The 27,421-nt window shown below is 34.1% G+C and overlaps 1 protein-coding gene across 1 annotated transcript in view; it reads right to left on the reverse strand.

Moving 5' to 3' along the window:
* Positions 1 to 13,299, reverse strand: part of LOC140169992 (uncharacterized) — a 125,883-nt gene extending 112,584 nt beyond the window's left edge. Inside the window, exon 1 of the mRNA XM_072193306.1 lies at positions 13,085 to 13,299. Within this exon, the coding sequence (XP_072049407.1) occupies positions 13,085 to 13,139 (55 nt within the window). The 5' untranslated portion in view covers positions 13,140 to 13,299. The remainder of the gene's footprint in view (positions 1 to 13,084) is intronic.
* Positions 13,300 to 27,421: the final 14,122 nt, after the last annotated feature.

Consider the following 27,421-nt stretch of genomic DNA (forward strand, 5'->3'; position numbering starts at 1 on the left):
TTATTATAGCCTATCCACTTCATGATATATTGGATTTAGGGATCAAGATGACCTCTAAACACTTTGAATATTATCTTAAAATGTTTGGCATGCCAAGCATAGTTGAAAACGGCACATTATTTGTCATTATATCCTATCCAGGTCATGGTATATAGATTTTCATGTTTTTCAATATGTCACCGGCGGCCCAATTTGAAAAATGAGCTAAAAATAGATTTTCCGCCATTTTGGGAGGGACATAGGAGCCATTTTTTCTTAAAATATGTCCATCTAGTCAAATCCACAGAGAAACAAAGGTATGCTATGAATGGTCACGGATCTTAAGAAAATGATTCAACTATCTGGTTTGAGAGTGGCTAATTTATGCGTTTGGCTTTAATTTAAAAAAAAAAGAACAAAAGAAAACTGTAACAAAAGAACTGACAAATAAAATGAAAGTTATGAAAAGTACAGAGAAGTAAAAACTGAATAAAAACTGCTTTAAATAACGCTTCATTGAAGAAACTGTGTTGTCTCTTTGTTCGCTTGTTGGAATCTTTTTGCGCCTTATAGACCAGTTTGTCACTTTTAAAACTGGACCTTCGTCTATTCAATTGCTTGTAACTTTACTTCTTGAGGTCACATTGGATTCAATGTGGTGTCATAATGTGCAGAATTAAATAGTGCATCTATTAAAAAAACAAATTTACCCCAATATTGTTCAGTTTTGAAATTGTGATTATTTTTCGAAGTGTAAGGATACTTTATTGGCGCAGTATTATATCCTCTTAGTAAAACGATGGGTACATGGGTCGTTGAATAAACATACACTTTCAGAAATATTTCCGTAAGAAAACATAATTTGCTCTGGGTTGTCTGTGGATTTTGCGGAATGTTTCTTATTTCCGGTTTTTACAGATGTTAATTGGTGTTCATTTTTTTGTGTTTATTTGTTGCTGTTTTGGTGGGGGTGTGTGTGAGTGTGTTGTTGTTGTTGTTGTTGTTGTTGTTGGGGGTTTTTTTCTTCTTTTTTTCTTTGTATATTTGTTTGGTTTTGCAGAATGTTTCTGTTGTTCTATTTTCTATTAAAATTACCTTTAAACATGTTAACAATTAAAAATTAATTGATAGTAAATCTATACGGCTGATTACCATGGGAGGAATATTAAAATTTCTGTAAGATGTATGTGCTACTCCAGTTTAAAAACCGTTAAATTGCTGTAAAAATAAAACTTTAGTTTACACCTGCTATATAAGGAATCGGATACCAAGCATTGCACATTATTTTGTGGGACCTGAGAGCACATCAGACACACCAGATTGCATTCTGAATACGAGGAATGTCCTTCTGAATATAGACAACATCAATTATGTCTCTCTCCTTTTATGAGCTACAGTAATAGGACAATGAGGAGGACATGATTTCGAACAAACAGACTAATACGGCGCCATAATGTAAGGTCATGTGAGGTATATCACACTTTGTATTTCATATCTTATACCTGTCATGCATTTCCTTCGTATTAATGACAAGAAGTCCTAATTTCGACATTACTATAGCAAAAAGACATTCCCTTTTGTAGAAAAAACTACCACTGCCGCCTGATGGGATTAAAGTAGTTGACCCCATTTCCGCCCATCGTGACGCGATTGAGGGCGTTTTTAGTCTCTTCAACAAGTTCGATTCGCTAAACGTTTTACGACACCTTTATGTGGTTACCTCAATCACGTGGGTCGAGTAAGAGTTGATGTGAATTATTCATAAACGATCTAAACCTTGCCTCACTTTGTTAAGGGCAAGCCAACAAAATTGCGTGTCTAATACAAAAACCGTGAATTTAGTGCCACCCTCCTGGTATTGTATACACACAGACATACACAGGTGATGAGTGCAACCTGCTTGTAGTTCAGGGCGATATAGTCATAAATTGTATTTATCTATTGCTATGGTAGTTACATCCTACGGCGAATAGAGGTTATCCACTTCACGCATGTGTGACTTCTAACAAAAGGCGCTGGTTCCGTAGTATTCCTCATTTAAAACAATTCAATGCACGACCTGGGAGTTACCTGCATGACTTTGGAGGGCTATATTAAAACAGTCATGGTTGCACATGCAGGGACTTCTTTTGAAAGTCCTAAACAAGGTATAGCAGTCGCTGATAGGATATGCAGCTTATAGAACACGGATAACCTCTCAGTATATCAACGATTACCTGAACGAAAATAAAAACAGTATCGCATCCATGGTTTCTCAGAGCTGGCTGTTATTTCAATGTATTTCAGAATTCAAAATATGTGTTCCGTTCTACTAGGATACCTTAAGTTGTCCTAATAAGTACTTTGGAGCATTAAAAACTAAAAAGCGTTACTTTGTTTTACTTTGGGTACTTCAAAATCTTTAAAAAAATGCAATACTTTGTTTTACCAGAAGAAAGTAGATCAATGGTATTACTCTGGGAACAGTCAAGTGTAAAACAAAAGCAATATTGGGGAGCAGTAAAAAGTAAGTGTAACCAATACAATGTTTTATTTTTAGGGCAATATAAGTATAAAAGTGTGGTTTTCCTTTGAAACCAAACAAAGCAGCAATGTAATGTTTACGTCTAAGACGTCTCAACTGAGCACGCTCTCGCAAAAAACGACACATTGATTTTATGCTACAATCGTACAGGTGAGTATTATCCAGTGTTTCTCTCGACCTATGTAAGAACCAAATACCCGATGCAGATGCTCGTTTATACAAGTTCTAACCTTTTCCCAGAGTAGCCAGTACATATAAACGTTCAAAATAAACTCATATACACTCGGATTCGAACCGGCGACCTTCGGGTCTACACTTTGACCACTACGCTGCCAGTACATGCAGTGAGTGGACGTTGGAACGCTAGACTACCTCTACAGATGCCTTAGATTCCGTCGTTGTTCGTCGCATTTTATACGCACAATGTTCCCAGCAAAGATGTTAATGTGTTAAATTATCCATATGAAAAATTATGACCGAATGATGACCGAAGGCAAAAGTGTCGAATGATATCTTGACCTGGATCAGTTTCACACCTGCATTAAATCATTTAGCCTACTTATTCATTTGTAAGTTATGTTTTAATAGTTTGAATTTTTGAATTTCAAAATTTGACAAAAACCGTAGGTCTTACACCTAGGGCCACTAAAATCGATGCAAGACAGTTTTGGTTCTTATTCAATTTACAATTCATTTAAAAAAATCAAACTTGGTTCTCAATATCAACAATAAAATGCTAAAATTCTTAAGAGTCACCAATCGTGTTTGCTCGTTACATGTGTTTAGCATACACGTGGTGAGTGTTAGTCTCACGTTGTTACATTGCTTCATTCATGGTGTGAAACCTGGTCATTTATAGGAAGAGTAGCTGTTGATTAAAATAATATTCCCATTTAATTCCTGTCTATATGTGTTATATAGAGCATATGCAGAGCATCAAGGTGTCATGAAAAGTGAGAAGTAGGTTCAATCAACCGAACTGACAACACGAAGGATGTATTAGTATGTAAACTTTGTCATTTTAATTTTCCGTATCTTTGAATATAATCTTTGGTTTTTCAGTGGTATAATTGCCCAGGAGGTATTGAAAACCAGAGGTGTCAATGTTTCTTATTAGATTTCAATATAAGCATGCAAAGGCAGCTGGGTTCTTATTGGAACTTTTGACAGTATCAGATGGAGTTAATGAATAGTTAATGAATAGAAAGAATATTGTCGGTGTGATACGTGGTGGTGGGCAATTGATAACCTTTTCTGACATATCAACAGGTGTAATTGAAGACCGTATTAAAAAGACTAGTTTGCGTATAACGTACTGTCAACTAGACCAAAAAATGCCGTACTGGGCAGGTCAGCAACCAATCACGCCGCGCCTTTGCCCTGACGTCAGACGCGAACTAGTCTTTTTAATTCGGTCTTCAATAATACCTATAATAAGCAGGTACTTATTATATATACAAATTAATCTTGAATACTATTTCTTATCTGGTTAAAATTATGAAAATTATCAAACCATACATTGTATGGGTCATAGGTCAAAATCCACAGGTTGTGAATGTGATTGGCTTTCGTTATGCAAAAATCCATCTCGATACATTGATATAATTCTTATGACGCATAAATCTTTTTTAACCAAAAATACATTTTTGGTCAGAACTGCACAAAAATCACTAAAAAAATACATTTCCACCCATAAATCAAAATGCATTTTTGCCAACTTGTTTTTTGTTCTTTCCCAGACGAACATTATATTATTATTACATATAAATGTCTTATGTGCGCTGCACAAAGACACATAAATTAAAAATGTTAATAAACATTAGCAAGTTGACAACATTTTTACTCAATTAAATGGTGAATATAGTGGGTTTTCATTTTGTCCCATTATTTTGACTTCAAATAGACAGAAATCCTTCTTGACTTAACTTAACTTAACTAACATAATTTATAATGCGCCTTTTCCTGTGGCTACAAAGCGCAACAAGCATATTAAAAAGAACAGCAAACATGATCAAATACAGAAAACAATATTATGGAAAAAGATATGTCTTGAGCATAGTTTTGAATGATTCAAGAGTAGCAACATTTCTGATATAAACCGGTAAGGTGTTCCACAAACGTGGAGCTGCCACTGAAAAGGCTCTATCACCAGCACCCTTCTTAGAACGAGGCACAAAGAAGGAAATACTATCTGCCGAGCGGGTCTTCATTGCCCTCTGGGATGATCTTTTCACAGTGAGGCAGTTAGTTATGTACTGGGGAGAGAGTCCATTCAGAGATTAAAACACATAAATCAGCGTCTTGTATACAATCCTCTCACAATCTCTTCTGATGATGCAGAGAATAAGCGATGAAAAACTCCGTCTTGTCTTGGTTCAACCTGAGTTTGTTCTCAATCATCCAATGCTGAATGTCGGCAACACACTTAGAAAGTTTAAAAAGGGCACATTGGACATCACCAGGAATGCTGGGATCAGGGGTGAGAGATATCTGAATATCATCAGCATAAATGTGATATTTTACATCATGATACCGTAATATTCTACCAACAACATGGGTATAGTAAACAAACCCCAAAGGTCCTGTAACTGAACCTTGTGGAAGGCCATATTCCATAAAAAGATCTTCTGAATATGCATCAGAAACAAAAACTTGACATGATCTATTTTCAAGATAAGAACTATACCAACAATGGGCAGAACTAGTTACACCAAAATCATCTTGAAGCCTTTGCAGCATAATCCTATGGTCAACCGTATCAAATGCTGCTGATAGATCAAGCATCAGCAGCATAACAGCTTTTTGGTCATCAAGGGCGCGCAAGAAGTCATTATGGACGCAGGCTAAAGCAGATTCTGTACTATGCTGACTCCTGTAGGCTGACTGCAAAGGCTCAGATAGACTATGGGCATTGGTGTGTTCAATTAATTGAGAGGCAGCACACTTTTCCAACACCTTCGAAGTAAATTGTAAATTTGCCACTGGGCGATAGTTTACTAAGCACATTACGATTGAGAATGGGCTTTTTTAGAACAGGAGTATATTACTAATAATATAATTTCTTCATTTTTGAAGACCAAATCACATAAAAATGTAACTGAAATCGAACATTATGGCTCTAACCATATTATAACTATAATCTATAATCTATGATCAATAATCTATAATACTAAATCTAATGAGATTGTTCACCGGGTGGTTCAAGTTGCTTCTAAAAGCATCTCAAGTCCCACTGCCCTCAAACTTGACGCCTTAAGAGTGCCACAAAAGTTTAATGATAAAAGGCAGCCATTATTGCTCACCCACTCACATACGCACAGTCGCACACTCTCCAGGCATTTATTTCTCAATGAAGTTTACAACTCGCCAGAGTGAAACTCAAGAAATTATTTTTATTGAATGTCTATTTCTGTTTCTTGTGTATTTTTAAACTTGTCAAATATTAAACGTAATTTGTAAACGTAAACTAAACGTAATTTGTCATTGGCCAAGCTATTGAACCGGGAGTGCAGTTTAGTATGAGGAATACAGGTGCAGGTTCACATAAGTATTGGTAAAAGTCCTTACAAAATGTCTAAGAACCAATACCCTACCATCAAGTTTGATCACAAACACACTGACCACTAAAATGCAGAATAAGCTAGATTCAGGAGCAATTTTCCCACAATTGACACTTACAGGCAGTGAATCAACTTGTTGAAAAATCTAGGTAATACCAGTTACCCTTATGCCTCACTTTTGTGGATTATGAAAAGGCTTTTGATTTGGTGGAAACAAATGCAGTTATCCAAGTATGATTGGTTATAAGAATGAAACATGTCTTTTCCAAAAATTAGAATGCATACACTGAAATTAGTCTTAGTACAAGTCTTTGGGCTTGATTGTCACAGCATACGAAAAACACCCTAAAAACGCATGTTTTTGGCACTTATTTCCAAATATTGACCAAATATTAAAATTTGACTTCTATTGCCAGTTAGGACTAACTAAAGGATTAGGATTTAACTATATTTCATTTGGCGAAACAGGATAATATTTGTTTAATCCCCAAAAAATAGTGTTGTATTTTTCTGGAATAGGGAGTTTGGTTTGCAGATGACAGTGTGATCATATCTGGAGATATAGCCGAGTTGGAAAAATGTTAATTGATTTGAACAACGAGAGTAGGAAAGTGGGACTAAAACGAACATGTCAAAAACACACAAATGCGTTATGAAAGATGAATTTTTGACATTTTGTCTAATCTAATGTATCCCTCTTTATCACGTTATTCCAGCATGACTTCAGATATTTTACCAACATTCTTCATAAAATAGCAAATAGAAATCGGAGCTGTACAGAAAACATAGATAAATTCAGATTTATGTAAAAAAGAAACTGCAATTGTGTATTATCTATAGAGGTTATCCACTTTACTCATGCGTAACTTCTAACAAAAGGCGCTGATTCCCGTAGTTTTCCTTATTCAAACCAATTCAATGCACGACCTCGGAGTTACCCGCATGACTTTGGCGGGCTATTTTGAAGCAGTCGCTGACAGGATATGCAGCTTATAGAACACGGATAACCTCTATTATACATCGTATTATTATTTTATTTCAAATGCATGTAAGAAGGTTAATGAATTGTAGTTTGCAATTTATTTATGTTAGGTATAAATTACCCTGTGTTTACAAGAAGTGTTTGAATAAAGTATCGATGTTATATAGCTTTCTAAATTGTCTTCGAATCAGTCAAATTTTGATTGTATTAACGTTTGTTTGTGAAAAAAATGCATTATTCTGAAATGTTTGTATTCTTTTAAGAATATCAGAAATTTAGAAAGGTCCCGTATTGATGCCAATGAAATTTATACTGCGATGACGATCATTTTGGAAACGATACATTTGTCACCGTTGTTTTCCCTCATAGGGTCACGACACGATTTGTTTTATTTAATAACAGTTTGTTTAATGAGCATGCTTGTGAAATGGATACACCGAATAATAGACAGAACATATCGTTTAGCTATAACAGATACGAATGATGACGCACTTTATAATATAACTTTATCCAAATGAAGTAAAATTAACTTATTTTTAGGAAGTTATTTATGATACTGATATAATGTTTTGTCATATGTCGGATAAATGATTTCAAGATTTAGGCTATAAGGGAATTCTGGCATAAGATTAATTGCACTGTCCTACATTTATGCTTTAACTACCTTATTATTTTGCTGTATACATTAGTCAAGTAAGCTCAATCGATAAGGCGTTCGGTTCGACTATGGTGCGAGAGGTTGGGGTTTCGAACCCTGGCGGTGCCTTTGATCTTGTGGAAAAATTTGGAACTTACTGCTAATTGTCTTGTTGTAACCCGTACGAAAAACATGGGGAGCTGATCCTGGTTACGAAGGTTATTTGTGTAATGTCTATGGTGTGCGCTCTTGAAGCAGCCCCGGGAAGCAGCAAAGTCCTTGAATTGTTGTTAAATGGTTTATGGAATGGTGTGGGCCGTAGTGGTCAGCGACAACCTGTAATTTGTGCTGAGGCTTGTGGATCAACATCTAGGCATTGTGCACTATAAATCACTGCACTTTTTTATACACAGAATAATAGGAATTGTTTCAGGGTACAGTCGGTGACCATCAATGTCCGTAGTGGCAGTAACCTGCCTAACATGTATTTCTGTCCAGGGACCAATGCTCTGAAATGACAACAGTTGCTTCCGAACCGCCCATGCCTGCATTAAATGCAAAAGCAGAGATGTAGCTAGATGTGAAACACATAAATGTGATGCGATAAAGCAAAATTAGTCGGAACTCGGAAATATTGATTTTGAGATATAGCCAAACAAAGGAAACATTTCCTTTTGTTTCCTGTTGTTTTGGAAGCTGTTTAATTGCTCATTATCTGTTCAATTTCAATGGAATTTTCTGCAAATGCAGCTTTGTTAATGCTTTTTGCTATCTTACATGTTATAAGAAAATGACAATTTAATATTTCCGAGTTCCGACTGATTTAGTTTGATCGCATCACAAATCTGTCTCACTGGCTGCAGTTCTCATCGCCTGAGTCTTATCCCAGCGGCTTCATGTCTTTCTAGTAATGTGGGTGTGTAGGTAATGAAAATCATGTCTTACTATAAGTGAGACTAAACGAGCGGGTGTGAGTATAGTGTGTGTTGGGATTGGGATATGGGATGGGTGCGTGGGTGGTTTTCTATAGAGGAAGAATTATTGACGTAACTAATATTTGAAGACCTGAGCACAAGAAGACCGTAAAGTCCACTCGGCCCCTCAACATGTATACACTACAGTTACGTATAGATTCTTAGGGTTTTATAATGTTTAATACATGTTCCAGGGTGTAAACTTCATGAAAGGTTGTGAAAGATTTGTTTTAGCCCCTCAACATGTATGAAACATTACCAAACTATACGAAACTATACGCAACTTAAGTGTATACATGTTGAGGGGCCAAGTGGACTTACGGTCTTCTTGCGCCCAGTAATTGCTGAATGCTTATACTAGGATTTCCGGGTAGGATTGGGGCAGGTGATCTTGTCCTTACCTATCACTCTGGTCTGGACCTTGATGAATTAGACACTTTAATTATCATGATTATGTTTTGCCATAGAATATGTATTTTGTTATAACACTTTATGAATAAATCCAGATGTGTTGGTTCTTCTTTGGTTATGTTTTTAATAAATTACATTGTGGTGCGAATAAAAGAAGCTAAACTTTAACTTTATTTTAACGTCTCGGTGTTATTAAGATAATGCACTATTATGACAGCTATCACTGGTTTGTGTATTAAGTAAATTTGAATATTACTTTAACGAAGGTTAGTGAGTGTGCAAGTTCCAATAAATGGGGCATAGTCTTAGCTACACTGATATTAAGACAGTAAACGGCGTACTTTCATGTTATAACAGCTAACAATCAAGGTATTGTAAATAATACATTTCAGGTGGTACTACACACCCCTTGCTAAATTTGTGACTATTTTTGCAATTTTCTTAAACAATAGCAACACACTGGTAACAAAAGTTATGTATATTATAGGGCAAGGAATCCAGTTGCTACATTGAATTTCAGTGACTCAAGACAAGCGGTACGTTATTATGATAAGAAAAGAGGTACCGCTAGAATGTACCTGATTTCTTAACATATATAATGAACCACTTGTCTTGAATCACTGAAATTTTAGGGAAGCAATCGGATTCCTTGCCCCTATAATATACATAACTTTTGTTACCAGTGTGTAGTTATTTTTTGAGAAAAATGCAAAATAAGTCACCAAATTTATAAGGGTGTGTAGTACCACCTTAGGACATCAAATTAAATATCGTGCAATTAATGATCAAAGAAGCGCTAAGAACATATTTTGTTTTATCACATAGTATGCCCAGGTAATATCAAACCGCTATATAATGTTTATGTTATATACAAGATAGTTTGCTTTCTTATGAGTTATATGGATTGCAGCTTATACTGTTTTCTACTCGTCTTAAGTTAGCATTGATTCCATTAATACATATTAAAGCTGACAATATGTGCCTAGTATGTTGTACGTAAATATTAATCCTTAAATATTAATTACAATTGACAATAATTGCTGTAAATATTTGTGTTACGATGTATAGTCTTAACTAAACAGGCAGGCAGACAGACAATATAACGTGATACATTTATGTGAACGTCCTGGGCATGTAAAACGTGTCTTGAATATAATGGGTTTTTTTTCTTTGTTTGTTGTTTTCTTGCAAAGATTGATTACGGGCAAAACAATGACATATCTAAAATACATAATGAGGATATTGAACAAACAGCTAGGGCAATCCCTGAATGTAACTTAGCGTATAATGATCTGCCTAAATTTTGTGAATTTTACATCCGAACTCAATTTTTCAATTGTTATGGACGGCAATATTACAAAACCCTCAATTCATTAAAATGCCCGTAAAAAGAAAAAGAATATAAAATTGTCATAAAATTCACACACAATACTACCTGAGTGAGTACGAACATTATTAAATACATTTCATTCGGGGGCTAGAGCAAAAACAAAATGTCCTATATCTTAATGGTTATGGAACGTAGGTGACGGCAACTCATTCTTCATTATCTAATTTTATAAAGTAATTTTTAAAGTAACAATATAATTATGCACTTTTTAACGTCAAAGCGACGTTGACCGGTAACCCAGTTTTTTTAAATATTTAAGAATTACTTTATGCACTATAGGTATGTAAACATTTGTATTGTATGTCCATTTCTGTTGTATAACTCATACTTTATTGCTGAAAATCAATTTAACATATGAACGTGTTTGTTTTTCCTTCCAGATATTCCTGTTACATACAATGATTATTTCTACGTGCAAAAAACTTCTTTGTTTTAACACAAAGGGATGAACGGATATGATCGAATGTAACTTCCTTTCGTACTTTTGTATCGACAGGTGCGTCGTATCAACATAAAGAAATTCACCTTTTCATTTATTTCTGCTAATTATTCTGCTACAAGGAAAATATACTTCTATAAAGAGTTTATCGATTATGACCATTTGTTTATGCGTCATTGTAATTGATACAAAATGTCTGTCTGAGTAAAATGAGACCAAATGTTTCACTTGTTTACTTTGTTTTAGTCATTTGATGGTCAGGTGATTTATTGTGCACGTCGACTATCTCTTTTTCACGCGAAGAAACTATTTTTTATACTACAACTGAAATATGCCCCCAGATTGGTATTGCAATTGGCTTTTTTTTATTCGAAAGGTTCCTTCTCCGTAGAACTACTCTACATAATTAGACCAGGCCTTATTAGGGCCGACAGTTTGAACAACAATAGCAAATTTCAGTTGTGGGGAAAGACAAACTTGATTTTAAGGTCTTTGAAAATATGCCATAGACAAAGTTTCAACTTTGCTACTGCCATCCATCCCTTAAAGGAGTGTGAGTTTGAAAAGGGGTTACCTGATTGGGTGACTCCGTTTGAAATTACACCCCTGTGTGGGAGATTAAGGCCATGTTTTTGTTACCACATTATGCAAGTACAATATAATAAAATGTTTGGGCTTTAATTAGTGCTTGAAATAACCTTCTAACTAAAATTGGAGCTATTTTTACTATGTTTCATTATTTCTGCACATCACGGATTTTTTTTTTTATCTTCATAACACAATAGGTCCTAAAACATCCGTTTGTTTGGAAAATAAAGTGGCCATTCTTTATGAGTTACCATATTTATTCACAAACTTTATTAAATTGAGATTTATTCCGATCACATAACTGACCAAGCCGAGTACAATTTACCCAAAGTAGCCAACGTGTGTAGGCAACTCAATTGTAAATTAAAGGTCAGATGATATTGAAATGTGCTATATTTAAAAAAATCATTATAATGATTGCCTTTTCTAACATGTTTATTTTTACTAAAACCCCAGGTTTGAGCAATTATCACTAAAAGACTCAATTATCTCAAGGGTCTGCTACTGAAGGACCTGTACGCTCTTAATCAGGATTTTCTTTAACAGTTTAAGCATTTTGCTGAAGGGATATATTCCATTTTTTGTACCCTTTCGATTATGCAATTTTCATCTGAAGGTATAAAACATTGTCCAGGTGTTGTTGTTTTTTAAAACAATGTGTGTCTCGCCTCGCCAGGACGCTCAAGAATCTAAAAAAGGGAAGGGGTGGAGACCGGAAATTATTGCTAGTAAATGGCTACGTAAGGCATTACTCTTAATTTGCGTAAAATTTTACTTTGTATTGTTGTTCAATGTAACCTTTCGCAGAATGCACCTCGACGGAAGGTACTTGAGACAATCGCAGACACTTACAAGTTTCTCTCCTAGGAAAAGCAGGCTATTAATAAAACTAATAATCTTTTTAAAAATATTAAAGCAAGTATAAGAAAAAGAAAGGGCAGGGATCAAAAAGAAATACTAATACAAGAATTGATAGCTTTGACTCATCTGTTTGGTTGTTTTCAACACACAATTTCCTGCTGATATTTGGCGGTTAGGAAGCATATTGTAGTCCAAACATGTTTTAGGCGAACATGAAACTGTTTTGTAGATAAGAAATGGTAAATATAAATGAGCCTGTTTACATGCTATAGTTATTTCCCCTTTGTCCCTTCTACAACCTGTCAAAATTAGACATAACTATCATCAGCCTTGTATCACTAGCATACAGGATTGTCCCTTCTGTAGGAATGTAGCCAAGCTTGTCTCATAAACCAGCTATAAATGAGACATTACCCGAGTGCCTTGGGCACTTGGGTAATATATCTCATAAACCAGTATAAAAAGAAAGGTATTGCAAGAAAGAAGAAACTGAAGGGAAGAGAAAGCTGATTGCAATAGCATATAAATGTAAGTAGGGACAAAGGCAGAAGGTACTTAAGAAAGTAAACATATCATATATGCTAGCGACGAATCGAGAACATATAAAATTACAAATACATACCCAGAAACTTAAACAAACGCAATAAACCTATAGCAACATGAACGATGAAACTAGCAACTTACAGTGTTTAATAAAAACTTAATTAATAGGTAAAAAATTACAGATAATTTTACTTACAGTTCAGTATCCCACGCTCACATTCTCTCTGTTTTCTGCTAACGTTTGACTTCATCGTAGCCACCACAGGGGCTGGGAAAGAGTTTCCAATAATTCTTTTCAAGTTTTCTTCAACTTCTTGTTTTTCTAAAACCTCGAAGAAAAATTGCAGCACAAAGAATGTCCTCGCAAGTTTTGGCTTACCGTCTAAACCTAACAGAGCATCAGTGGTGTTTGTATGGATGTTAGTTGGAGAGTGATCTTTTGAAGGATTGACAAGTCATTATAGTTGTACTTTTTAACTTTTAACATATATTATCGAGTGGTTTGTATATTTTGATCCCAAGATGCACTGCGAGGAATGAATTTATCCAACAAACATGACAAACAAGACAAGGCATTATTTTGTGTGAAATTATTTTTATTAACATGTTAAATATTCTTTGATGTGGGATTTAGGAAGTTGTTTATTCCGAAGTCAATAAATTGTTGACAAAAGAGACTATTGGCTTTGCAGTAAACATGGTAAATAGAATTATTATTTATTTTCAAAATTGAAATTAAGAGATGAGTTTTACAACTATTTCACACTTCATACTTATTGAGCAAAGGTTAGTACATGTTTTTTTACGTTAATGATTTAAATATATATACGTTCTCCATAGTGTAGGTAAGTGTTATAGGATATAATAATAGGCTCAAGAAAACAGCTAGGCAATTGGGGGTACACGAAGTACATGGCTACAAATCATTTTATTGTTTTGTAATGCAATGTCTCGTTTGATTCAATTGTTTGTTTAACATTGACGCTATTTTGGAAAAGGTGTATTTTAACAAATTAAAAAGCACGAAATAATCAGTGTTTTGGGGGGTTTCATAAATCGCGATGCATTATGGGACGTAATTATATTTCTTGTGGATGAAACCACAGCAACAATCCCGTGATGAGTATCCACTTGTTACTACCGACTTATGGGTATTTAGTTTTGTTTTCGCCAGCACGTCATATCATGACGTGGTCTAAACACGTAATTTTCTGCTAGATTTCAAATGACTTATAAAAATCTGTTAAAACGTGCTTTTATAATTGAAACTGATTAGGATTGCCAATTTCCAATATATACTAAGATTCGCGCGTTTTTAAAAGATATGATTTTGAAATTGCTTTAGATTGTGTCTAAAATGAATTGTAATAGAAGGAGGGGATATTAGGTATTTAGAAACAATTTGGCGTAAATTGTTTTTTGATTTATAGAAATCTGTTCACGTAGTTTCCATTGTATTCTTGACATAAAAGCAAGACTTCGTGCGACAATATATTTCATAAGTAATTTTTGTTGGTATTCCAGGAAATGGAAAAATTACATTGCTATCAAAATTAGCAAAATTAAACACTCTTTTGTGTTGCCTAATAATGGATAAAAAAAGAAAATTATAGTGCGCTACGCACAGACACAATGCCTAGATGTTGATCCACAAGCCTCAGCACACTTCACAGTATCCATACACTTCCTACGGAAGACATGACCTTAATCTTTTATTTCTTAATCTTCTACATGTTTCAATGCATATGTACCGCGTGAGCGTAGTAGTGCAGGGCGATCTATTCAAAAATTGTATTCATTTATTGCAATGGTAGTTAATTCTGTTATATCATCACTTCGACGGTGCTTTATTCATCACATATATACCTGCTTCTTCCCAGACACATTTTAATGTGTGCACAGTGCACACACTTAAAAGTACCTTACAGTATTGTATCTTACATTTTTTTATATATTTTACTTGATTAACTTTCTATTATTATTTATCTTAATAACACCACATAAGTAATAATAAGTACAAACATTATTCTATAACTGATTCAGGTGAGCATAATTATACAATGCGGGTTACATAAATTGTGTAGAATGTTTTTAAAACGTTTTTATACCCTTTATATAACCCGACATTTAAACGTTTTCTGTAAAACATTTTTATTTGCTGAGCAGTAGATTATCAAAAATGTTTTTTAAGGTTATGAAAACGTTTTATACTCTTAATATACCCTTTATATAACCCGACATTTAAACGTTTTCTGACAACCTTTTATAACCTTTTGCGAATGATGTCGAAAACGTTTTGTGTTTGCTGGGTTCCAAGTTAACATTTTCCTCACGTATAAAAACACTCGGATTTAACCAAATGACTTTGGATAATGTTATCACCAACCCTGGCGATTATTGTAGTGACAAAAATGTGTGGCTTGTGAATCATCCGTGGGCATGATGGATGACCAAACTTTGGGGATTTCCTACTGTGATTATTACGTTCACACTCAACAGTAATTTCCTTTCATATTTTGCCCAAAATACGGTGAAAACGCGAATAGTTTTACAACTCTCTTTGGTACATAACGATTCTACAATTTTGCAAAGGCGCACTTACATTTTCATGTCAAAGTGACGCCATATGTAGAATATTATGTTGGTACTTTCTTTGGTATCACTGGATAGAAGAGTAGTATATCTAGTTATCCATTGGTAACAAATAGAATAGAATAAGGGGTTTAGTATAATAGAATCCCATAGTAAAGCAGTGTACAATTTATTGAACCTCCGCGCATTTTTCAGTTCTGCTTGCTTGTTGACGGTTGTTTGATGCGATTATTTGTTACTGGTTCTAACAAAAAAACATCATATTATAATGTTCAATTCTAGACCTGGATAATACCAACAGCAATTCACACTAAACAGATATATTCTAAAGCTATTTTGAAGATAGATTTTCGTTTCTATTATCAAATTATTCACTTCTTTTCTGCTTTTTTTTTGGTAATTTTTATTCTATAAAACTGTACATTTTGTGTGCAAATTGAGGGCGCTATTTACATATATTTTTAATTTAAATTATCCTATGACTTATTCCTTACATTTCATGATCAAAGTTTTTAGAAAATGTCCTTGCCATTTGTTAGTATTTTGCTGGTATTCTAATACCATTATACAAGTGTCTACACCTTGTAAAGATGCAAACAAGATTTAAGATAAATAGCGCCATCATTGTTCAACGTTACTTAAAAATGAATATGCGCTTTATATTCCACCACATGGGAAGAGGAAACCGGGACGACCGCGCACACTGTACTAACAGTATGTCCAGCACCTCCTGGGAGATACTGAAGGGATGCTGCAGCCAAACAAAATTGTTTCGCTTGCCCAAGATCGCATTAGTTGGAGAAAGCTTGTAGTCGCCTGCTCCGCAGCCGACTGATGATGATGACTTAAAAATGACACAGTTTTACATTCTATAAAGATGTAGATTTTTGATGAAAGACGCGTTTTATATGAGGCAGTCATCCAAAATTTAAATTTCTTTTTTTAACAATGCGACATGTCGATTCTTTTGTCGAATATGAATCTCACAAGTGCGAATGACTTTCACTCGGCTAAGCCCTATTTAACTAGTATATCCTGCAAAACACCGTATTCCAACCTTTTCTAACAGAGTCACAGATGTGCAAATGAAGCTTAATTAACTAGAAGGAAACGGCAACCTTCTCTGTGATCTTTACTTAATCGGAAATGTGGGTCAGTTTAGGTCTACAATGCGAGTCGGATTTAGTTCATGTTGTGAACTTTATTTGATGGATTGAAAAATATAAATAGAAAGTGAGGGTGATGCGGATGTTCTTTAAACATGCTTTGTATAGTGTAAACCAATTTGTCAAGCAAACGGGAAGTAGAAGGAGTTATACATTTCCATGAAAACGTTGTAAACAGACAGACTAAAAATGTATATGGATTTAGAATGTTTGCTAAATTAGACACCATTTATTTCATCATTTGGTCGTGTTAGTGTAAGAACGTCTCGTCTGCCTTTTGTGTCATTTATTGTTTTTACTTTTTACTTTGTTTTCAAGTTTAATAAGTTGCTCATAAAACTTGTAAAATAGCTTAGAATGTGTGCATTTACCCTCATTATATAATCCATTAATACTAAATTTCGCCCAAAATGTTACTTGCAACGGTCTTGCACTGATCCGACTAATGATACTGAAAGTGGCATAACGAGTATGATTTTTTTTCAGTCTCTATAGTGGTTTCTGCCTGGTATTTTCATTGGTAAAGAATACATGACAACTCCATCAGACCCAAATTGCATCATACCTTAAACCTATTAGTTTTCGTATTGCACATACTAATTTCAGTTTCTGTTGTCCGAATTCCTTTATGACTTCCAATGCTTGATTGATAAGTGAACACCATTGATTAGCATGAGAAAGTACGAAACAATCTACAGACCACAAAAGAATTAAAGGTACCAGTTATGTTTACCCCTGTATATCCTAAATAAACACAAATATGTCAAAATTAAATCTAGCAGCCATTTTCTGGTGTTTTTATAACCATTACATAAGTGTCTACACCTTGTAAAGATGCAAACAAGATTTAAAATAAATAGCGCCATCGTCGTTCAACGTTACTTAAAAATGACATAGTTTTATATTACATCAAACAACCGTGTTATACGTTCATGTATAACAAAGATGAAACATTTTACATTGGGTTATACTAGTTAAAATCCACACATCTCCAAATGGAAGACATAATGGAATATCAAGGAAGGGGAATGGCAGCGAAAAAAAAAAACACATTTGTATTCGATTTCAAAACAGTAGATGAAGATTTTAACGCGTTTTATAATGAGGCAGACATCAAAAATTCAAATTTCTTTTCCTTAACAATGCGACACGTCGATTCTTTTATTGAATATGAATCTTAAATCTCGAATGACTTTCACTTGGCTAAGCCCTATTTAACTTAGCCTAGTCATTTGTATATCCTGCAAAACACCGTATTCCAAACTTTTCTAACAGAGTTACAGATGTGCAAATGAAGCTTAATCAACTAGAAGGAAACTGCAACCTTCTCAAGCTTTTTTATTTCAAAAACGGAGCGGTCAATTGTCAAAATTCAAAAAACTTTGTGATAGCTGATATATCCATCAACCACATCAGTTATTTAGTTATGTTTAGTCGTGGCGTTAAAATACCCAAATAATTAAATTTCCGACGATACAGTTCTTTCAGGGACACGCTGTAGCTTAAAATATGTGTATTTACCTACATTTTATAATTACATTTCACCCAAAATGTTACTTACAACGGTCTTGCACTGACCCGACGACATTAATACTAATGATACTGAAAGTGGCATAACGGGTATGATTTTTTTTTTTCAGTCTCCATAGCGGTTCCTACGTGTTATTTTAATTGGCAAAGAATATGACAAATCCATCAGACCCAAATTGTGTCCTACCTTAAACATATAATAGGCATATAAAGTAAGTGAACACCATTGAGAAAGTACGAAACAATCTACAGACCAGAAAAGAATTAAGGTACCAGTTATGCTCACCCTCGTATATCCTAAACAAACACAAATATGTCAAAATTAAAACCACCAGCCATTACCTTTGCTCTTTAGCTCAGATTTATGACCTCATTTGTTGAAATCGGTTGATAATTAAAGAAACAGTGATCCAAAACCCAACGAAATCAAAGTTGTACTTAAATGTTGTAATCATTGGAAAGAGAACGCTTTGAGTACATAGAAATTATATATGTACCCAGCAAACACAAAACGCTTTCGACATCATTCGCAAAAGGTTATAAAAGGTTGCCAGAAAACGTTTAAATGTCGGGTTATATAAAGGGTATATTAAGGGATCTAGAATGAGCGTTTATTGCGTTTCGACAGTATTATTTGTGGGACATGAGAGCACCTCAGACCTATCAAATTGCATTCTGAATACGAAGCATGTCTTTCTGATATCAAATAATTTTCATTTTTTGAAAATCACGATATAATACAAATTTTATGACAAATTATAAAAATTTGATATTTTTCAAATTTTTGATATATAACAGTCCTCGAAGTAAATTATATAAATCTAATGATATATTCTTAAAGTGTATGTAGCTGGGAGGAAAAGCCGACGGTCAATTGAAAATTTTGAGCTTTCATATTGAAGATATGGATTTTTTTCCCAAAAAGACCTAATTTTTTTTGGTGTTTTGGAAAAAAAAATCCATAAATTATATTCAATACGAAAGGTCCAAATTTTCAATTGATCGTCGGCTTTTCATCCCACCTACATACACTTTAAGTATAAATCATCAGATTTATAAAGTTTACTTCGAGTACTGTTAAATATCAAAAATATCAATTTTTAATGATTTGCCTTAAAATGTGTATTAAATTGCAAATTTCAAAAAATAAAAATTATTTGATATCAGAATGACATTCTTCGTATTCAGAATGCAATTCGATATGTCTGATGTGTTCTAATGTCCCAAAATAAATACTGTCCAAACGTTCATACCCCAGCCCTTAAGCGTATAAAACGTTTTCATAACATTTAAAAACATTTTTTGATAATCTACTGCCCAACAAACACAAAATGTTTGACAGAAAACGTTTAAATGTCGGGTTATATAAAGGATATAAAAACGTTTTAATAACATTCCAAAAACATTTTTGAAAACTTTTACAAAACATTCTAAACAGAATGTTATTTTGGGAGTTGAAAAAATATTTTGCGAAAAATGTTTGCCCAAAATATTTGCAATAACGTTTTAAAAACGTTTTCATGACCTTTATATAACCCGACATTTAAATGTTATTAAAACGTTTTGAATAAAACATTTTAAGAACATTTCTGTGTTTGCTGAGTGCAAATATTTTAACATAATCTTATTTAAGTGTTGACAAAATATTTGGCAAAAAACGTTTGCGAAAATAGTTTACATAACATTTTTAAAAACATTTAAAAAATAATGTTGTAGTGTGTTTTCATATAAAACGTTTTAAAACGTTTTCATGACCTTTATATAACCCGACATTTTAATGTTATTAAAACGTTTTTAACTAAACCTAAAGCCAAAATGTAACTTATTTATAACATTTTTAAAACGTTTTTGTGTTTGCTGGGTAGGACACCCAATGGAACAAACTTCAACTTTTGAATTTGCATCTTTCTAAACATTTTGTATCACCGTTTCTTTATTTCTTGACTGATTTCAATGAATGATGTCATAAATCAAATGCAAATGTAGATTTTAACGCGTTTCATATGAGGCAGTCATCAAATATTCAAATTTCTCTTCCTTAGCAATGCGACACGTCGATTCTTTTATCGAATATGAATCTCACAAGTGCGAATGACTTTCACTTGGCTATATAAGCCCTATTTAACTTCGCCTAGTCATTTGTATATCCTACAAAACACCGTATTCCAAACTTTTCTAACAGAGTCACAGATGTGCAAATGAAGCTTAATCAACTAGAAGGAAACTGCAACCTTCTCTGTGATCTTTACTTAATCGGAAATGTGGGTCAGTTAAGGTCTACAATGCGAATTGGATTTAGTTCATGTTGTGAACTTTATTTGATGGATTGAAAAATAAAAATAGGAAGTGAAGGTGATGTAAGTGTTTTTTGAACATGCTTTGTATAATGTAAACCAATTTGTCAAAGAAACAGGAAGTAGTAAAGTTATACATTTCCATGAAAACGTTATAAACAGACCAAAATGTATAGAGATTTAAAATGAGTTAATGTTTTGCTAAATTTGATATCGCCTTTTATGTAGATTTATGTTCCATTTATTTCATCATTTCGTCGTGTAAAAGTAAGTTATTGTTTTTTACTTTTTAATTATGTTTTCAAATTTATTAATTGTTCCTATGTGTAAGGTATGTGTAAACCAGTCTAAAACAGTCTACAAGTCCCTCTAAAAGTATTTCTTAATTTCAAGAAAACTACCGATTGTTTTCCTCATCATGGAATGCTGCATGATGAAAACCCATTGTAGCTTATAACCATCCATGGGAAATTTCCCCATCTTATGAGATTAAAAATGACAACAACAGATTTTTCACTAAACCCTGTATAATTTACATGTACACTTTAAATTTCTATTTTTAACCAGATTTTCTTCCTAAGACAAATATGATTTTTAACAGCAAAGCTATTGTAAAGTTAAGGCAAACGACCGGAATATGTTGTTAATTTTCAGCAAAATCCATTAAGGATGAATGATTGGATTTAAAAAAAGTGGGTAATGGTGAATCCAACGGATGAGGACACAAAATACATCAAGGATCAATAAATGATACAATATGATACCAGAGGCTGTATAAAGACATTCCCATAACCCAATGGGGTTTCTGACCTTGGTATGTCTGTCTTTTGTACACATGTGGCACAGTGACCATACTTTGCATTGGGATTGTGTGTAAATATCTGGTGTTTTCATCCTTTTATTTAACATTCAAAACATTGAGACTTATGAATCAAATTAATGCAGTGGGACATTAAGAATGTTTTCTATAAGAAAATCCAATTTAATTTGATAAGTCTCAACTATTAGCTTGTTGGCTGCAATTTTAAAATTACCATTTTGTGTGTGTAGTAATGGGGACTTTGCCTTTAAGATTAGGTTATATTGATCAAATATCCCAATCATAGTGCATTGTAGGAAAGCCTTTAAGCCTCCTCTGAGATGATACCTTGGATATACGAACAACTGGAATGAAAGGAGCATTAAAGTATATCAACTTGATGTAGAGACACAAGTAAAATAGAGACTAGACGGTCTGCAGAGGGATACAAAAAACAACAAATGTTGGCACAGAAGTAGGTAACGTTTGATAGCCAAACATTACCCATTCCAAGGCCCACAGAAGTATTAAACCTGCATTAAACAATAGGGATCAATCACTTTGCACATCAGCAGACAAACTGAAACCAAAAAGACAGAAAAAGCTACCGACGTTTCGAGCAGATAAACCGCTCTTTATATAATTTTCAGGGACAGACAGCAAAATATAAAATCAGACAGTATGCATGCTGTAGTTCAAGTCAATAACTGAAGGCAAGTTCAAATAGAATCCAGTGGCAAAAGCTCAGAGCAAAATAAGCTGTGTCTTCACTGAATGAAAGCAAATTCACTGTCGGGTTTTAATTTTAAAATATTGTGTTTTGTAACGCATTAGGCTACATGTAGTTTTGCCTGCAAAAAACACCAAATGGAGTTAACAAATGTTTTAAATGCGTATGCAGTACTACTTTAGCATTTTATTACACACTGATTAATACTACTGCTGGTTTTACTGATTTGAACACGACTTCATATCCATATAATACCTTACAAATGAACGTTTTGGAGTATCTTTTTGAAGCTTTTTTATACTACTATCTCACTTGGGTTAAGTTTCACTGAGCAAATATCTTACTCCATGAAAATTGACACTGCCTTTTAAGCACAAAACACCTCTTTGTTCTATTCAACAAGATATTTCAGTTTCAACCAGTGGCTCTTTCAATGAAATCACACTTTTTTGCTCTTTTCAGCTTTGAACAACCTATAATTAAGTTGCAGTCGGACCCGTTTGATTGTGAAGATTTTTAACGTTTTGTGCTTAAGATTCTAATACTGGTCAAATTCGATTGTTTATGTCATGAAATAATGTAAATATTATAATCCTGATTTAAATCAGGATAACGTATAACACAACATGCCGAATGTGAATTTGACATTAACCATTGAACATTATAGCTATACTAAGCTTAAATGGCGAAAGTACAATTACCTATCAAGTTCTTGCCCTTATACAATCATGGTGATTGTAGTTTCGACAGTAATAAATTAAACAATTATAAAGCGGCGTGGAAGGAAAAGTATTATTTTTTCTCATGTATGTTTCTTTCTTTCACTATCTATAGCAGCCACAATTTTCACGTAATCCTATATTATAAAAGGTGCCCGGGTTTGAAAAACGTAAAAACAAATTTAGGGTTCATGAATTCATCTCCGTGTATTCAAAATAACCGTGAGGGTAATTTACTGTGGCTTTAATAATAATATATAAAAAGACAAAACAAGAAAAAACAATAAAACACGTCCTTCAAACCCTGGAGATTAATAAATATAACATAAGAATTATGATATATATGTTAAAAACGAGGATACAGGTATATATCAGGAATGTGTCACTACTATACAGATATAAAACCCGACGGTCTTAGATTTTGGGATTCTAGCAATAAATGGTATCAAAATGACAACATGACACGAGAAGTCTTGGAATGGGTGTCAAATTGCTGTTATAACTTTAGGAACTTCTGAAATAGGTATCAAAAATAAAACTTTCTAAGGCAAGAGCGTGAGCAATGTAGTAATTGTGATGTCATCTTTGGGTCTCTGTGAGGGGCCATGTTCACTTTTATATAACCCTTCAAAAGTCACCACTCCTTTTATTAATTAACTGATAGTTGGCCTCTGATGTCGTTGAATTAAAAAATGGAGATAATGAAGGAAATGGAAAAACGTAAAATGTACGAGAATTTTAATTGTTCGCTGGAACATAATTACTCAGTGTTGTATATTCATGGGGCCATGTGCATGTGCCCCTTCTCCCCTCCTGTAATTAGCTATAAGCTTCCATTGTGTTTGTAAGTGTTTTTGTTTTGCGTCTTTTTCCATTTGTTTGTTTTAATTATTTATATAAATAAGTGTTCTGTGTTTGTCAAGGTCACATTAAGTAAAACTATCGCTGCATGGGCAAAATCATAAAAACTTACCTTACTCCTATTCATCACCATCAATATCAATTGACAAATGCAATGATTGGATACGTCGGCTGGCTTTGAAATCCTCAATTACATGCATTAAATACATTCTAATATGACTTCATGGATCTCATTCAATTTTCTTCTGCTTCTCAACTAAATGCGCATTTTCTCCAGAATTCGTCTCACTCGCGTTTTTCATAAGTGTCGTGCTTTGTAGCGTAAAAGAATGGCAACGCACGACATATCCTTGAACAAGGCAAGCAAAGATTTAAACGTTCTGAGATATCTAAATACTTGTATACCTACACCACTCATTGCCTTCTTTAAAATGAAAAATAAACATAACCAGCAAACGCAAAATGTTTTCTAGAAAACGTTTGAATATCGGGTTATAAAAGATTTTTTTGCAAAGATTTTTTTGCAAACTATTTTCAATATTACATTTTTGAAATGTTGATATAGTGTTTTTGTCATTATAAAACTTTTTATATAATCCGACATTGATTTGAATGTTATTAACACGTTTTGAACAAAACCAAAACACGTTTTATAACATGTTTTAAAAACATATATGTATTTGTTGGATATTTATTGATATTAAATATCAAAATGTCGATGATCACAGTGTCTCAAGACACCTTAACGCAAGGTAATGTATAACGCATTCGCATTTATTGAGGGACTGGAGTGCTCTAAAAAGGCGTATAGCATGATCAACCCATATCTAGATTATCATTCACAGCTCGATTACGCACCACAGCAAGTTATCTTAGTCCATGGCTTGACTTGAACCCAAAGAGGGCAGTCTAATCTCTATTTTTCAGCCAAAAGGTAAGATTTCAAACTTGTCAACTCTCACGCATATTTTGTTCAACCACGTACCTCTTGAAATGTTTGATCTTGAAAAGTTGGGCATTTGACTATGAATTGAGGCTTCAGTGTTTGAACATATTTTACTTCTATACCGGGATAACTTATAATACAATTATCTAGTTTGATTCGCAAATTGTTTCATCGAACAACATTCTATATGACTTAACAAAATGCCGTCAAATACGCAAAAGAAAAGCTGCCCATACAACAGGATACAGCACAAAACTGAGCTTGTCAATGGCCACCGTGAAAATTCATATTTTGTATATTGATAAGTTTGTAGTTTTTATAAATGCTGTTTTATGTATTTGGCGCCTAGAGGCCGCTTGGTGTGCAATAGTGCGCTCTTAATAAATGTCTTATTATTATTATTATTAAGCAAGAATCGCTACCTCATTTCATTGGATATACACGGCATTCACAAAATAAGACAGCAAGCGCTCATTTGTCTGTTGATATCTAATATTATTCAAAATATAATTATCAATTAATGGATAGCTATATTGGTCTCCTCTATCCAGTGATACCATATTTATTAGAAAATTAATATGATGGTCATATAATTTCATCAGGATTATGATGATGGTGATAGCTCCGCCGAGCAGCACTTACCTAGTAAACATTTTACACAACTGCTAAAAAGACATAGCAGTTGTGTACAATGTTTACTTAGTAAATATATAAATTTTTACATAACAGTTTGGTGGTTTTTTACAAAACATAGATTAGGGAAAACTATACACAAATATTTTGCGGTTCTATACGTACATAGTGGATGTGTAAAATTGTACACAACTTTTATTTTGTTTCTGTGTGTGTAGCTTTGTGCCAAATGCTACCTGTATTGGGAGTAAATTTTCAATCAAAGAAAAGTCCGGATTTCCATGTCTGCATTCTGAAATCCGAACTACTCTATAGGGGGTGTGCGTCTATTTTCTGGAATAGCCCATTCCGATCGTATATTGATCGTATAATACGGTAGTTTACAATGGAATCATCGAATGTGGCAATTTCACGGCACCAAAATAGAAATCTGTTGGAGCGCAATCGCTAGTATTGCCGGTTTTGCTTTAAAAAAAAAAGTTGTACATTTGATTTAAGATTAAACTGCGTAGAACTTTGCATGATTTTGGATTGGTCATGATTAGTAGTGTTTAGTCCTGTAAGTCGTAATGAAATAATTTTAAATGATGTTCAACGGTCCTTTTCTAGAACTACTTCCAGTTCCTCGAAAAGTCAGAGAGGGTCTGTCACGGTCCCCTACGCACTGAACAAGTGCTACTCTTTTATTCTGGTTTGGTTTTTTTGTTTTTGTTTTTTTTGTTTTGTTTTTTTTTTTTTTTTTTTTTTTGTTTTTGTTTTTTTGTTTGTTTGTTGTTGTTTTTTTGCAGAAGCTCTACCCTGATTTTGCTTCGAGCGCCAGTAACCTATAGTTTTTCTTGAAGAGATCAGGCAAGGCAAAATTAATTTCAAGCATTTAGCTGTGGCTATGTCCGAGTCGCATGGCTAAACTGGGTCGCTACTGTGAAGAAAAAATGACATTTTCTTTAAGGTGCATTTGTACGTATCACTATGGGACTGGTTTGGTGTCCTATTTGGTAGTAATCGGCAAATTACCTTAGTTGTAATCAATATACGGTACCTTGTGTATACTTATTTGCATACTGTACATTCATACATGCGGATATCTTTAAAGTGCCATTAAAAACACTATAACAGATGGAAAATAAAACAAGAATGAAGGCAACTGAAAATAAAGCGCAGTTTGAACAGAACACGGTCTTCGATCTTGAATGGTTAGCACAGGGATTGGATAAGGGACCGTTCACAAACACTTGTAAGGGGGGGCCTGATGCAAAAAGGGGCCTGAAAATTTTGACCCTCAAAGGGGGCCCTGAAAAAATGACCACGATTTTTCCTGGGAAAATTGAGTTGATATGCTTTTCTATGGGGTTGACCGATAATTTTCATGTCGAAAAAGGGGGGCCCTGAAATTTTCGAGGTCTGTAAAGGGGGGGGGGCCGAAAACTTTTCGCGATAAAATTTTTTTTGCATCAGGCCCGGTCCCTAAGAAGATTGGAGGTACTGATTGACCAATTATACTGCTCCATTGGGCAGCTACATTCAACTATATTTATAAATACGTATTTATAAATATGCACGTGACCCATGTCCCATGGGCACGACCTACCAAGACCAGCAAGCGTGGCCTAATCATCATGCCATTGAAAAGGATAGGGATTCGTTAGATAAATATCATCAACTTTAAGTATTAATTCAATAGCAAATTATTACACATGGGGAATTCCGAATTTGTAAAAACATTTTGAAAGAAAAACATATTTATCGACGGAAATGTTTACAATATAATAACAAAGTTAAACAAATTAGACAATTGTGCTGCACACACTCTCGTGTTATTTACCGCCTTTGCATGTACATGAAGACCACCCACTATGTAGAAGGTCACTTCGAAACTTACTGCCTACAAGCTGTTATGGCAGCGCGGCGGTGGTCACGTGCGTATTTATAAATACGTATTTATAAATATAGTCAAAGCATACTGTTGGACATCATAGCAACAAAAAATAATAGCGCAAACCAGAATATAGAATAAGTCACGGATCCGGTAAGTCGAGACCTGTATTTTCTCCTGCTGTTCTCTTCTCTTTTTTCTCCCCTTGTTTTAACTCCAGGGGACCTGGCGATCTGATAGTCGTGATGCCCGATATTATACACCAGATTATATCGTATCTCTGACATCGAAATGCGTGGTAGATAATGTTCCTGCTTTGGTTATATTAGGTTCCTCTTGTATCAATAATTTTAACCTTGTCGCCAGCCCATAGGGCTGGTATCTAATTCT

This window comes from Amphiura filiformis, chromosome 14 (assembly GCF_039555335.1).
Source record: "Amphiura filiformis chromosome 14, Afil_fr2py, whole genome shotgun sequence".
NCBI lineage: Eukaryota > Metazoa > Echinodermata > Ophiuroidea > Amphilepidida > Amphiuridae > Amphiura > Amphiura filiformis.